The sequence below is a fragment of the Carcharodon carcharias genome (genome assembly GCF_017639515.1).
Source record: "Carcharodon carcharias isolate sCarCar2 chromosome 38 unlocalized genomic scaffold, sCarCar2.pri SUPER_38_unloc_2, whole genome shotgun sequence".
Lineage (NCBI taxonomy): Eukaryota > Metazoa > Chordata > Chondrichthyes > Lamniformes > Lamnidae > Carcharodon > Carcharodon carcharias.
Genome location: NW_024470786.1, coordinates 1,416,762 through 1,431,499, shown reverse-complemented (window position 1 = coordinate 1,431,499; position 14,738 = coordinate 1,416,762). Strand labels below are relative to the sequence as shown.

Here is a 14,738-nt window from a genome sequence, read left to right as displayed (position 1 = left end):
TTGTTAAAACATTTGGAAGCTTTAATGTCAACTTTTGCGAAAATACAGGTAAAATCCAACCGATACAAAAAAATAAACAAAAAAAAAAAAACCCGGCTCCTCTCACACAATGCAATGGTTATTAGACAGTTCACAGCACATACCGACACAGGAACGGTATTATCAAATTAAAAAACGGAAGGTAGAAATCCCATGGTCCCAATGAATATGTACACGATCTAATAGGGCCGCTCTCGCCGATCCTGCCTGTGGTCACTCCTTCAAAAGAAGACAAGACAGAACAACTATTACAATCTGGCAGCCAACACTGAAGAATGAAATGCGGCTCTTGATAGCCAGAGTGTTCAATAGTTCTTTACGATCACGGAGGCAACGGATTTAGCCTGAGAGAGGTCAGCTTCGAGGGGTGTCTTAAGAGAGGAAAGCAAAGCCGAGGGGCGGGGAGGTCGAGGAAGGGAATCCCAGAGTTTAGGGCCCCCCCACCCCCTGCAGGTGCAGCAACGGGAATCGTTGAGTGGGGCTGGGGGGGTGCGGAATTGGTGGGTGGAGCGCAGAGATCCTGGAGGGGTGTAGGGGCTGGATTAGGTTACAGAGATAGGGAGGGGTGTAGGGGCTGGATTAGGTTACAGAGATAGGGAGGGGTGTAGGGACTGGAGGAGGAGGTTACAGAGATAGGGAGGGGTGTAGGGACTGGAGGAGGAGGTTACAGAGATAGGGAGGGGTGTAGGGGCTGGAGGAGGAGGTTACAGAGATAGGGAGGAGTGTACGGGCTGGAGAAGGTTACAGAGATAGGGAGGGGTGTAGGAGCTGGAGGAGGTTACAGAGATAGGGAGGGGTGTAGGAGCTGGAGGAGGTTACAGAGATAGGGAGGGGTGTAGGGGCTGGAGGAGGTTACAGAGATAGGGAGGGGTGTAGGGGCTGGAGGCGGTTACAGAGATAGGGAGGGGTGTAGGGGCTGGAGGAGATAGTGAGGGATGAGGCAGTTGAGGGATTTGGAAACAAGGATGAGCATTTTAAAATGAAGCCATTGCCAGACTGGCCCCTGACCAGGAGCCAGGGTAGGTCAGTGAACACGGAGGGGGTGGGGTGGGGGAGAAGAACTACAGCTGAATGGGATTGAGTGTCAACATGTGGACAGGGGCTTTGGACGAGCTGAGGTTTACCGAGGGCAGAATGTGGGAGACGAAACAAATAGTGTTGGAATAGTCGAGTCCAGAGGTGCGTGGATGCGTTTAACATGTTTGAGCCCCAGGGTGGGTGCAGGGGCGTGGGGGGTACAACGCCACTCGCCACGAACAGGCCCCAGCACCACTGCTTACCTGGAGTCCATTTTACCAGCCCCCATGCCATAACCACCTCGGTCTCCACCTCGGCCACGGAAACCGCCTCGGTCCCCACCGCGGCCCCGGAATCCACCGCGGTCAAATCCACCACGGCTTCCACGCTCACCACCACCACCACGGTCGCCTCCAAATCCACCTGTGAATGCCAAACACATGATCCAATATAACTACTCTTTTGGGGGCTGGAGCTGAGGTGGAGGAATTAAGCAAGGAGACACGGGAAGCTAGACCTCGAATGATGCAGAGTAAAGCTCCCTCTACACCGTCCCCATCAAACACTCCCAGGACAGGTACAGCACGGGGTTAGATACAGAGTAAATCTCCCTCTACACTGTCCCCATCAAACACTCCCAGGACAGGTACAGCACGGGGTTAGATACAGAGTAAATCTCCCTCTACACTGTCCCCATCAAACACTCCCAGGACAGGTACAGCACGGGGGTTAGATACAGAGTAAAGCTCCCTCTTCACTTTCCCCATCAAACACTCCCAGGACAGGTACAGCACGGGGTTAGATACAGAGTAAAGCTTCCTCTACACTGTCCCCATCAAACACTCCCAGGACAGGTACAGCACGGGGTTAGATACAGAGTAAATCTCCCTCTACACTGTCCCCATCAAACACTCCCAGGACAGGTACAGCACGGGGTTAGATACAGAGTAAAGCTCCCCTATGTTCTTCACCACCATTCTGGATTAGGGCAGGATAACAAAACGAAGAGTCCAGAGCTCGATGCACTTGGCATTCCGCCCATCAGGAGCACGGACGAGACCTTTCCGCCGAGCGTGGGCGGGAAACGATATGAAAACGAAGCACAGAAAAACATCCGGATCAGGCTTCTGGACGTGATGGGATTGTGCGGAACTCCTTCTACCAAACCACCATGTTGTTTCGTGTGCGCGTGAAGACAAAACAAAGCGAAAAAGCACCCGACGGGGCAGAAATGAACTCTTGCCATACCCATTGGTGGGGGGCCTCCAGCTCCTTCGGGCTTTGCGGACTTGCACTGGTTACACTCGTTCCTCCAGGAGAAATTGATATTGCCGCACGTCCTGCCCGCCAGGAAACAAAAGACGGGACACCGGCTTAGAGAAGCGTCCAGAGGCCTGCGCGGCGCCAACAATCCGCGTCCCTCCCCCACCACTTCCCACCCTCTGCAGTCTCCTCCCTCCCCCGCAACAACATGAGCACGTGGCACAGCCAAGTGAACGCAGGCCATCGCCAGCCCGTCACCTTGAGGGTCTAAGACCTCTCTTCTCCGTCAAGCGGAGATGCAGCACTTGCCCTGCGAGCAAACCACCGGCTGGCCTGCAGGAAGACGTGACAGAGGAGCAGCTACAGAGACAGACTCCGTAAGGAAACACTCTCACCTGGAGGGCTGGAGCCTGGCTCTGCTCTGACAGCATTTGCCCCTCTCCACGCTACACCGTTAACGTCCCCCACCCCACCCCCCCCCCCCATTAATGGGAGGAGTCAATGCCCAAGCTGTGGGGCTAGTGGTGGCTGCGGCTGGTGGGGGGTTGAGGAGAAAGGGGGGAGGGAAGGAGAGACACAGACAGAGACAGAGACACAGACAGAGACAGAGACACAGACAGAGACAGAGACACAGACAGAGACAGAGACACAGACAGAGACAGAGACACAGACAGAGACAGAGACAGAGACACAGACAGAGACAGAGACACAGACAGAGACAGAGACACAGACAGAGACAGAGACACAGACAGAGACAGAGACACAGACAGAGACAGAGACAGAGAGAGACACAGACAGAGAGAGACACAGACAGAGAGAGACACAGACAGAGAGAGACACAGACAGAGAGAGACACAGACAGAGAGAGACACAGACAGAGAGAGACACAGACAGAGAGAGACACAGACAGAGAGAGACACAGACAGAGAGAGACACAGACAGAGAGAGACACAGACAGAGAGAGACACAGACAGAGAGAGACACAGACAGAGAGAGACACAGACAGAGAGAGACACAGACAGAGAGAGACACAGACAGAGAGAGACACAGACAGAGAGAGACACAGACAGAGAGAGACACAGACAGAGAGAGACACAGACAGAGAGAGACACAGACAGAGAGAGACACAGACAGAGAGAGACACAGACAGAGAGAGACACAGACAGAGAGAGACACAGACAGAGAGAGACACAGACAGAGAGAGACACAGACAGAGAGAGACACAGACAGAGAGAGACACAGACAGAGAGAGACACAGACAGAGAGAGACACAGACAGAGAGAGACACAGACAGAGAGAGACACAGACAGAGAGAGACACAGACAGAGAGAGACACAGACAGAGAGAGACACAGACAGAGAGAGACACAGACAGAGAGAGACACAGACAGAGAGAGACACAGACAGAGAGAGACACAGACAGAGAGAGACACAGACAGAGAGAGACACAGACAGAGAGAGACACAGACAGAGAGAGACACAGACAGAGAGAGACACAGACAGAGAGAGACACAGACAGAGAGAGACACAGACAGAGAGAGACACAGACAGAGAGAGACACAGACAGAGAGAGACACAGACAGAGAGAGACACAGACAGAGAGAGACACAGACAGAGAGAGACACAGACAGAGAGAGACACAGACAGAGAGAGACACAGACAGAGAGAGACACAGACAGAGAGAGACACAGACAGAGAGAGACACAGACAGAGAGACACAGACAGAGAGACACAGACAGAGAGACACAGACAGAGAGACACAGACAGAGAGACACAGACAGAGACACAGACAGAGACACAGACAGAGACACAGACAGAGACACAGACAGAGACACAGACAGAGAGAGAGAGACAGAGAGAGAGAGACAGAGAGAGAGAGACAGAGAGAGAGAGACAGAGAGAGAGAGACAGAGAGAGAGAGACAGAGAGAGAGAGACAGAGAGACAGAGCGAGACAGCGAGAGCGAGGCGGGAGAGAGACAGAGACAGAGAAAGGGAAAGAGAGACAGAGAGAGAGGGGGAGGGAGTGGGAAAGATTCACGAGAATGATTCCAGGAACCAGGAACTTCAGTCCCGTGGCTAGATTGGGGAAGTTGGGACTGTTCTCCTAGGAGAAGGTCAAGAGGAGATTTGATCGAGGTGTTCAAAATCGTGAGGGGGTCTGGGACAGAGTGGATGGGGAGAAACTGCCCCCATTGAGGGAAGGATCGCGAACAAGAGGGACTTTTACCCAAAAGGAACGACGGAGACATGACGCAGCGAGGGGTTCGGGTCTGGAACACGCTGCCTGAGGGTCTTGGGGAGGGAGGGTCAAATCGAGGCATTCGAGAGGGAACGAGATTATCGAGCGAGGGAGACCGAGCAGGGTTTTAACGGGACGAAAGGCAGACCAGTGGCACTAAGTGAATTGCATGCGTGGATCCAGTACAGACACGACGGGCCGAACGGCCCTGCTCCCGACAATTCTGTTCCCTCCCCACCGCCGGCCCAGACACCGAACAATCGTGATGTGGGGGGGGGGGGGGGGGGGGGGGGGGGGCGGTGTTTCAGCCTGGGCATTTGGGTGTCGAGCCTCAGGGCCACCCACCCACATTGGTGCCGCCCCCTACTCACGGATTGGTGCACTTCCAGTCCCCGGCTCGCTGCTGACCGCCACCCGAACCACCGCCGCCTCCTCCTCCTCCTCCGCCACCACTGGAGAACCCACCACGAGGACCTCCACCTCCACCACCACCATATCCTCCACGACCCATTGGTGCTGCGCAATGCAAAAGACAAAGAAAACGGTCGGTAAAGTTTTGAAGAGTCTCAAGCCTGAGCGGGGTTAGAGAAAAGGGCTGCGACTCGCACTTTCAGACATATATATGTATTTAAAAAATGGTAATCGGTGAAATTCAAAATGAGTACTGACCACCTCGGCCGCCTCCGCCACCTCTTCCTCCTCCTCCACCCCCTCTCATGCCGCCCCGACTGAACTCCGTCCGCCGCGTGGCAAAGGACACCTTGATCATATTACCGTTAAATTCCTTCCCTGCAAAAGGCAAAAAGAGGAAAGAAAAATTGGACACAGTTGAAATTTGAGGTCGCGGGTGCTGGGGTGGGGTGGGGGAGGGGAGGGTCAGAGCAAGGTGGTAGCTCACTGTGGGAGGGGGTGTCCATTCAACCCAGAGCCAGTTAGCAAAGCATAAAACTAGGCACGAATACTCTTCTTGATAATGGGGTTCCTCTCACACACACACACACGTTTCCTGCTTACCTATTACCCACGTCCCAGCAGTCTCTCTTTGCAAGTGCTCAAGGTTTCCCCGGGTCCTGGCAGTTTCTCTTCATAAGTGCTCTAGGTACTTAACTAACAATACCCCTCACTGATTCAACTTAGCGACATAGCTAACATACTATTAACAAAGGGGGAAGGAAGCAATTCCTAACCCATGTTCAGAGTCAAAAAATAGTGTTAAGCTAGAAAGTGACTGAGGATGTGCGAATCACGCTTCGAGCCGATCACTCTCCAGTCCAGCGCTTTGCCAAGCACTGGAACACACAGGGTCAAGTTCGGTGGTCCGCTCCCGGAGTGTGGGGCTAAAACGTCTATAGTCCCTCCCTAGGCAGGGCTGACAGGACTACGAGAAATCGGAGCAGGCCATTCGACCCCTTGTGCCGTGCCCTGCCATTCCATTCCATAAGATACCGGCTGGGGCCGCTGGCCTCAGCTCAGAGCTCACACCCTATCCCCCGACACCCAAACGAAGCGGCTTCGCTCGGCCACTCACCGTCGAACCAGTCGATGGCTGCCTTGGCGGAAGGAGGGTCATCAAAGGAAACTGTCGCCTCCCCCTTCAGCTTGCCGGTCTCACGGTCCGTGTACAGGTTGATCATTGGCTGGCCCGTCCTCTTGTTGACCTGAGAGAGTGGTGAAAGGGGTTCGAGAAGAGGTCAGGTTCCTGTAAGGCACTCATCGCGCGCGGGGGGGGGGGGGGGGGGGGGGGGGGGGTTGGGAGGAGCCCCGCAGTATCCCTCCCACTGTTTTAATTATGTGCACATCTTCCAATCTAGTCAGCCGTACCCGCTGCTCAGCGTAATCCCCTCTGCACTGGGGAGGGCAAACACAGAATGGGTGACCACTCGGCGCAACATCGGCTCAGTCCGCAGGACTCCCCCCCTCACCTTTCCCATAGCTTACCATTTCAGTTCACCTCACTCTCACACTGACCTCTCTGCCCTTGGCCCACACACTGTTCCAGTGAAACCCAATGCAAGCTTTGAGGAACAGCACCTCATTCCCCGATTAGTCGATTTGCGACCTTCAGGTCTGAGCACGGAGTTCAACAATTTCAGGATCTCTATCATCTCAATCAGGTTTATTCACAGAATATCTCCCACTGGAGCCCCACTCGAGCATTAACATTCTCTACTCTCGCGCGCCCCCCACTCCCCCAATACTCCCTGTAGGTTTACTAGAACAGTACCAACGGCGTGTGGAGGCTGGGGGAGCTGGGATTGTTCTCCTCGGAGCAGAGCAGGTGAAAAGGGAAGATTAAAATCGAGGCGTTGAAAAGGGGCAAATGCGTCCACGTTGCTCCGCCCGACCCAGGAACCCGTGGTTTCCTGGGTGTCTGAGTGGAGCCCCAACAGCCTCCCATCCACCCGGAAGAGCAGGAGCCACCGTGTATGCAAGCACTGACCTCTAAACGCCGCTGGGCAGCGAGCCACATGCCCAGGATGGGTACACCATCCTGGCACGAGGACCTAGTACTCACGAAGAGCAAGGGGGAAGCAGACACCCGAGGCCTGCCTGGGGGAGGGGGGCAGGGGAATCGAAAGAGGGCAAAACAATGGGCTTACCTTGATCACACCGATCTGCTTGAAGAAATCTGCCACTGACTCGACGGTCACGCTATCGCCCAGCCCCTGGACAAAGATGGTGTTGTTGTCAGAGTTATCCTGATCAGATCCTATGAGCAGATAGCACGGTTAAATTAGACAGTGGCATAAAACTCGTTGGGGCAGGGTAAGGGAGAGATAGTGGGAGTGAGAGACACGCGCACACACGCGCAGACAGCGCGAGAGACACGCGCACACAGCGCGAGAGACACGCGCACACACGCGCAGACAGCGCGAGAGACACGCGCACACAGCGCGAGAGACACGCGCACACAGCGCGAGAGACACGCGCACACAGCGCGAGAGACACGCGCACACACGCGCAGACAGCGCGAGAGGCGCGAGAGAGACACGCGCACACACGCGCACACACGCGCAGACAGCGCGAGAGGCGCGAGAGAGACACGCGCACACACGCGCACACACGCGCAGACAGCGCGAGAGGCGCGAGAGAGACACGCGCACACACGCGCAGACAGCGCGAGAGGCGCGAGAGAGACACGCGCACACACGCGCACACACGCGCAGACAGCGCGAGAGGCGCGAGAGAGAACACGCGCAGACAGGCGCGGAGAGACACTGCGCTGACAGGGCGCGAGAGAGACACCGCGCAGACAGCGCGAGAGAGACACGCGCAGACAGCGCGAGAGGCGCGAGAGAGACACGCGCAGACAGCGCGAGAGAGACACGCGCAGACAGCGCGAGAGAGACACGCGCAGACAGCGCGAGAGGCGCGAGAGAGACACGCGCAGACAGCGCGAGAGAGACACGCGCAGACAGCGCGAGAGAGACACGCGCAGACAGCGCGAGAGAGACACGCGCAGACAGCGCGAGAGAGACACGCGCAGACAGCGCGAGAGAGACACGCGCAGACAGCGCGAGAGAGACACGCGCAGACAGCGCGAGAGAGACACGCGCAGACAGCGCGAGAGAGACACGCGCAGACAGCGCGAGGAGAGGACACGCGCAGACAGCGCGAGAGAGGACACGCGCAGACAGCGCGAGAGAGACACGCGCAGACAGCGCGAGAGAGACACGCGCAGACAGCGCGAGAGAGACACGCGCAGACAGCGCGAGAGAGACACGCGCAGACAGCGCGAGAGAGACAAACGCGCAGACAGCGCGAGAGAGACACGCGCAGACAGCGCGAGAGAGACACGCGCAGACAGCGCGAGAGGAGACACGCGCAGGACAGCGCGAGAGAGACACGCGCAGACAGCGCGAGAGAGACACGCGCAGACAGCGCGAGAGAGACACGCGCAGAAAGCGCGAGAGAGACACGCCGCAGACAGCGCGAGAGAGACACGCGCAGACAGCGCGAGAGAGACACGCGCAGACAGCGCGAGAGAGACAACGCGCAGACAGCGCGAGAGAGACACGCGCAGACAGCGCGAGAGAGACAACGCGCAGACAGCGCGAGAGAGACACGCGCAGACAAGCGCGAGAGAGACACCGCGCAGACAGCGCGAGAGAGACACGCGCAGACAGCGCGAGAGAGACACACGCGCAGACAGCGCGAGAGAGACACACGCGCAGACAGCGCGAGAGAGACACACGCGCAGACAGCGCGAGAGAGACACACGCGCAGACAGCGCGAGAGAGAGACACACGCGCAGACAGCGCGGAGAGAGACAACGCGCAGACAGCGCGAGAGAGACACGCCAGACAGCGCGAGAGAGGACACGCGCAGACAGCGCGAGAGAGACACGCGCAGACAGCGCGAGAGAGACACGCGCAGACAGCGCGAGAGAGACACGCGCAGACAGCGCGAGAGAGACACGCGCAGACAGCGCGAGAGAGACACGCGCAGACAGCGCGAGAGAGACACACGCGCAGACAGCGCGAGAGAGAGACACGCGCAGACAGCGCGAGAGAGAGACACGCGCAGACAGCGCGAGAGAGACACGCGCAGACAGCGCGAGAGAGAGACACGCGCAGACAGCGCGAGAGAGAGACACGCGCAGACAGCGCGAGAGAGAGACACGCGCAGACAGCGCGAGAGAGAGACACGCGCAGACAGCGCGAGAGAGAGACACGCGCAGACAGCGCGAGAGAGAGACACGCGCAGACAGCGCGAGAGAGAGACACGCGCAGACAGCGCGAGAGAGAGACACGCGCAGACAGCGCGAGAGAGAGACACGCGCAGACAGCGCGAGAGAGAGACACGCGCAGACAGCGCGAGAGAGAGACACGCGCAGACAGCGCGAGAGAGAGACACGCGCAGACAGCGCGAGAGAGAGACACGCGCAGACAGCGCGAGAGAGAGACACGCGCAGACAGCGCGAGAGAGAGACACGCGCAGACAGCGCGAGAGAGAGACACGCGCAGACAGCGCGAGAGAGACACACGCGCAGACAGCGCGAGAGAGACACACGCGCAGACAGCGCGAGAGAGACACACGCGCAGACAGCGCGAGAGAGAGACACACGCGCAGACAGCGCGAGAGAGAGACACGCGCAGACAGCGCGAGAGAGAGACACGCGCAGACAGCGCGAGAGAGAGACACGCGCAGACAGCGCGAGAGAGAGACACGCGCAGACAGCGCGAGAGAGAGACACGCGCAGACAGCGCGAGAGAGAGACACGCGCAGACAGCGCGAGAGAGAGACACGCGCAGACAGCGCGAGAGAGAGACACGCGCAGACAGCGCGAGAGAGAGACACGCGCAGACAGCGCGAGAGAGAGACACGCGCAGACAGCGCGAGAGAGAGACACGCGCAGACAGCGCGAGAGAGAGACACGCGCAGACAGCGCGAGAGAGAGACACGCGCAGACAGCGCGAGAGAGAGACACGCGCAGACAGCGCGAGAGAGAGACACGCGCAGACAGCGCGAGAGAGAGAGACACGCGCAGACAGCGCGAGAGAGAGACACGCGCAGGACAGCGCGAGAGAGAGACACGCGCAGGACAGCGCGAGAGAGAGACACGCGCAGACAGCGCGAGAGAGAGACACGCGCAGACAGCGCGAGAGAGAGACACGCGCAGACAGCGCGAGAGAGAGACACGCGCAGACAGCGCGAGAGAGAGACACGCGCAGACAGCGCGAGAGAGAGACACGCGCAGACAGCGCGAGAGAGAGACACGCGCAGACAGCGCGAGAGAGAGACACGCGCAGACAGCGCGAGAGAGAGACACGCGCAGACAGCGCGAGAGAGAGACACGCGCAGACAGCGCGAGAGAGACACGCGCAGACAGCGCGAGAGAGAGACACGCGCAGACAGCGCGAGAGAGAGACACGCGCAGACAGCGCGAGAGAGAGACACGCGCAGACAGCGCGAGAGAGAGACACGCGCAGACAGCGCGAGAGAGAGACACGCGCAGACAGCGCGAGAGAGAGACACGCGCAGACAGCGCGAGAGAGAGACACGCGCAGACAGCGCGAGAGAGAGACACGCGCAGACAGCGCGAGAGAGAGACACGCGCAGACCAGCGCGAGAGAGAGACACGCGCAGACAGCGCGAGAGAGAGACACGCGCAGACAGCGCGAGAGAGAGACACGCGCAGACAGCGCGAGAGAGAGACACGCGCAGACAGCGCGAGAGAGAGACACACGCGCAGCGCGAGAGAGAGACACGCGCAGACAGCGCGAGAGAGAGGACACGCGCAGACAGCGCGAGAGAGAGACACGCGCAGACAGCGCGAGAGAGAGGACACGCGCAGACAGCGCGAGAGAGAGACACGCGCAGACAGCGCGAGAGAGAGACACGCGCAGACAGCGCGAGAGAGAGACACGCGCAGACAGCGCGAGAGAGAGACACACACGCAGCGCGAGAGAGAGACACACACGCAGCGCGAGAGAGAGACACACACGCAGCGCGAGAGAGACACACACACGCAGCGCGAGAGAGAGACACACACACGCAGCGCGAGAGAGACACACACACGCAGCGCGAGAGAGACACACACACGCAGCGCGAGAGAGAGACACACACGCAGCGCGGAGAGAGACACCCACACGCAGCGCGAGAGAGACACACACACGCAGCGCGAGAGAGACACACACACGCAGCGCGAGAGAGACACACACACGCAGCGCGAGAGAGACACACACACGCAGCGCGAGAGAGGACACACACACGCAGCGCGAGAGAGACACACACACGCAGCGCGAGAGAGACACACACACGCAGCGCGAGAGAGACACACACACGCAGCGCGAGAGAGACACACACACGCAGCGCGAGAGAGACACACACACGCAGCGCGAGAGAGACACACACACGCAGCGCGAGAGAGACACACACACGCAGCGCGAGAGAGACACACACACGCAGCGCGAGAGAGACACACACACGCAGCGCGAGAGAGACACACACACGCAGCGCGAGAGAGACACACACACGCAGCGCGAGAGAGACACACACACGCAGCGCGAGAGAGACACACACACGCAGCGCGAGAGAGACACACACACGCAGCGCGAGAGAGACACACACACGCAGCGCGAGAGAGACACACACACGCAGCGCGAGAGAGACACACACACGCAGCGCGAGAGAGACACACACACGCAGCGCGAGAGAGACACACACACGCAGCGCGAGAGAGACACACACACGCAGCGCGAGAGAGACACACACACGCAGCGCGAGAGAGACACACACACGCAGCGCGAGAGAGACACACACACGCAGCGCGAGAGAGACACACACACGCAGCGCGAGAGAGACACACACACGCAGCGCGAGAGAGACACACACACGCAGCGCGAGAGAGACACACACACGCAGCGCGAGAGAGACACACACACGCAGCGCGAGAGAGACACACACACGCAGCGCGAGAGAGACACACACACGCAGCGCGAGAGAGACACACACACACGCAGCGCGAGAGAGACACACACACACGCAGCGCGAGAGAGACACACACACACGCAGCGCGAGAGAGACACACACACGCAGCGCGAGAGAGACACACACACACGCAGCGCGAGAGAGACACACACACACGCAGCGCGAGAGAGACACCACACACGCAGCGCGAGAGAGACACACACACACGCAGCGCGAGAGAGACACACACACGCAGCGCGAGAGAGACACACACACACGCAGCGCGAGAGAGACACACACACACGCAGCGCGAGAGAGACACACACACACGCAGCGCGAGAGAGACACACACACACGCAGCGCGAGAGAGACACACACACACGCAGCGCGAGAGAGACACACACACACGCAGCGCGAGAGAGACACACACACACGCAGCGCGAGAGAGACACACACACACGCAGCGCGAGAGAGACACACACACACGCAGCGCGAGAGAGACACACACACACGCAGCGCGAGAGAGACACACACACACGCAGCGCGAGAGAGACACACACACACGCAGCGCGAGAGAGACACACACACACGCAGCGCGAGAGAGACACACACACACGCAGCGCGAGAGAGACACACACACACGCAGCGCGAGAGAGACACACACACACGCAGCGCGAGAGAGACACACACACACGCAGCGCGAGAGAGACACACACACACGCAGCGCGAGAGAGACACACACACACGCAGCGCGAGAGAGACACACACACACGCAGCGCGAGAGAGACACACACACACGCAGCGCGAGAGAGACACACACACACGCAGCGCGAGAGAGACACACACACACGCAGCGCGAGAGAGACACACACACACGCAGCGCGAGAGAGACACACACACACGCAGCGCGAGAGAGACACACACACACGCAGCGCGAGAGAGACACACACACACGCAGCGCGAGAGAGACACACACACACGCAGCGCGAGAGAGACACACACACACGCAGCGCGAGAGAGACACACACACACGCAGCGCGAGAGAGACACACACACACGCAGCGCGAGAGAGACACACACACACGCAGCGCGAGAGAGACACACACACACGCAGCGCGAGAGAGACACACACACACGCAGCGCGAGAGAGACACACACACACGCAGCGCGAGAGAGACACACACACACGCAGCGCGAGAGAGACACACACACACGCAGCGCGAGAGAGACACACACACACGCAGCGCGAGAGAGACACACACACACGCAGCGCGAGAGACACACACACACAGACAGCGCGAGAGAGAGACACACACACACGCAGCGCGAGAGAGACACACACACACGCAGCGCGAGAGAGACACACACACACAGACAGCGCGAGAGAGACACACACACACAGACAGCGCGAGAGAGACACACACACACAGACAGCGCGAGAGAGACACACACACACAGACAGCGCGAGAGACACACACACACAGACAGCGCGAGAGAGACACACACACAGACAGCGCGAGAGAGACACACACACAGACAGCGCGAGAGAGACACACACACACAGACAGCGCGAGAGACACACACACACAGACAGCGCGAGAGAGACACACACACACAGACAGCGCGAGAGAGACACACACACACAGACAGCGCGAGAGAGACACACACACACAGACAGCGCGAGAGAGACACACACACACAGACAGCGCGAGAGAGACACACACACACAGACAGCGCGAGAGAGACACACACACACAGACAGCGCGAGAGAGACACACACACACAGACAGCGCGAGAGAGACACACACACACAGACAGCGCGAGAGAGACACACACACACAGACAGCGCGAGAGAGACACACACACACAGACAGCGCGAGAGAGACACACACACACAGACAGCGCGAGAGAGACACACACACACAGACAGCGCGAGAGAGACACACACACACAGACAGCGCGAGAGAGACACACACACACAGACAGCGCGAGAGAGACACACACACACAGACAGCGCGAGAGAGACACACACACACAGACAGCGCGAGAGAGACACACACACACAGACAGCGCGAGAGAGACACACACACACAGACAGCGCGAGAGAGACACACACACACAGACAGCGCGAGAGAGACACACACACACAGACAGCGCGAGAGAGACACACACACACAGACAGCGCGAGAGAGACACACACACACAGACAGCGCGAGAGAGACACACACACACAGACAGCGCGAGAGAGACACACACACACAGACAGCGCGAGAGAGACACACACACACAGACAGCGCGAGAGAGACACACACACACAGACAGCGCGAGAGAGACACACACACACAGACAGCGCGAGAGAGACACACACACACAGACAGCGCGAGAGAGACACACACACACAGACAGCGCGAGAGAGACACACACACACAGACAGCGCGAGAGAGACACACACACACAGACAGCGCGAGAGAGACACACACACACAGACAGCGCGAGAGAGACACACACACACAGACAGCGCGAGAGAGACACACACACACAGACAGCGCGAGAGAGACACACACACACAGACAGCGCGAGAGAGACACACACACACAGACAGCGCGAGAGAGACACACACACACAGACAGTGCGAGAGAGACACACACACACAGACAGTGCGAGAGAGACACACACACAGACAGTGCGAGAGAGACACACACACACAGACAGTGCGAGAGAGACACACACACACAGACAGTGCGAGAGAGACACACACACACAGAC

General features: G+C 58.8%; 1 protein-coding gene across 1 annotated transcript in view; it reads right to left on the bottom strand.

The window, feature by feature from the left end:
- fus (FUS RNA binding protein) overlaps positions 1–14,738 on the bottom strand; it is a 27,234-nt gene continuing 12,496 nt past the window's right edge. Inside the window, exons 8-14 of the mRNA XM_041182137.1 lie at positions 7,160–7,269; positions 6,088–6,217; positions 5,229–5,348; positions 4,931–5,075; positions 2,305–2,396; positions 1,320–1,479; positions 1–258 (exon numbers count right to left, since the gene is read on the bottom strand). Coding sequence (XP_041038071.1) covers positions 219–258; positions 1,320–1,479; positions 2,305–2,396; positions 4,931–5,075; positions 5,229–5,348; positions 6,088–6,217; positions 7,160–7,269 — 797 coding nt within the window. The 3' untranslated portion in view covers positions 1–218. The remainder of the gene's footprint in view (positions 259–1,319; positions 1,480–2,304; positions 2,397–4,930; positions 5,076–5,228; positions 5,349–6,087; positions 6,218–7,159; positions 7,270–14,738) is intronic.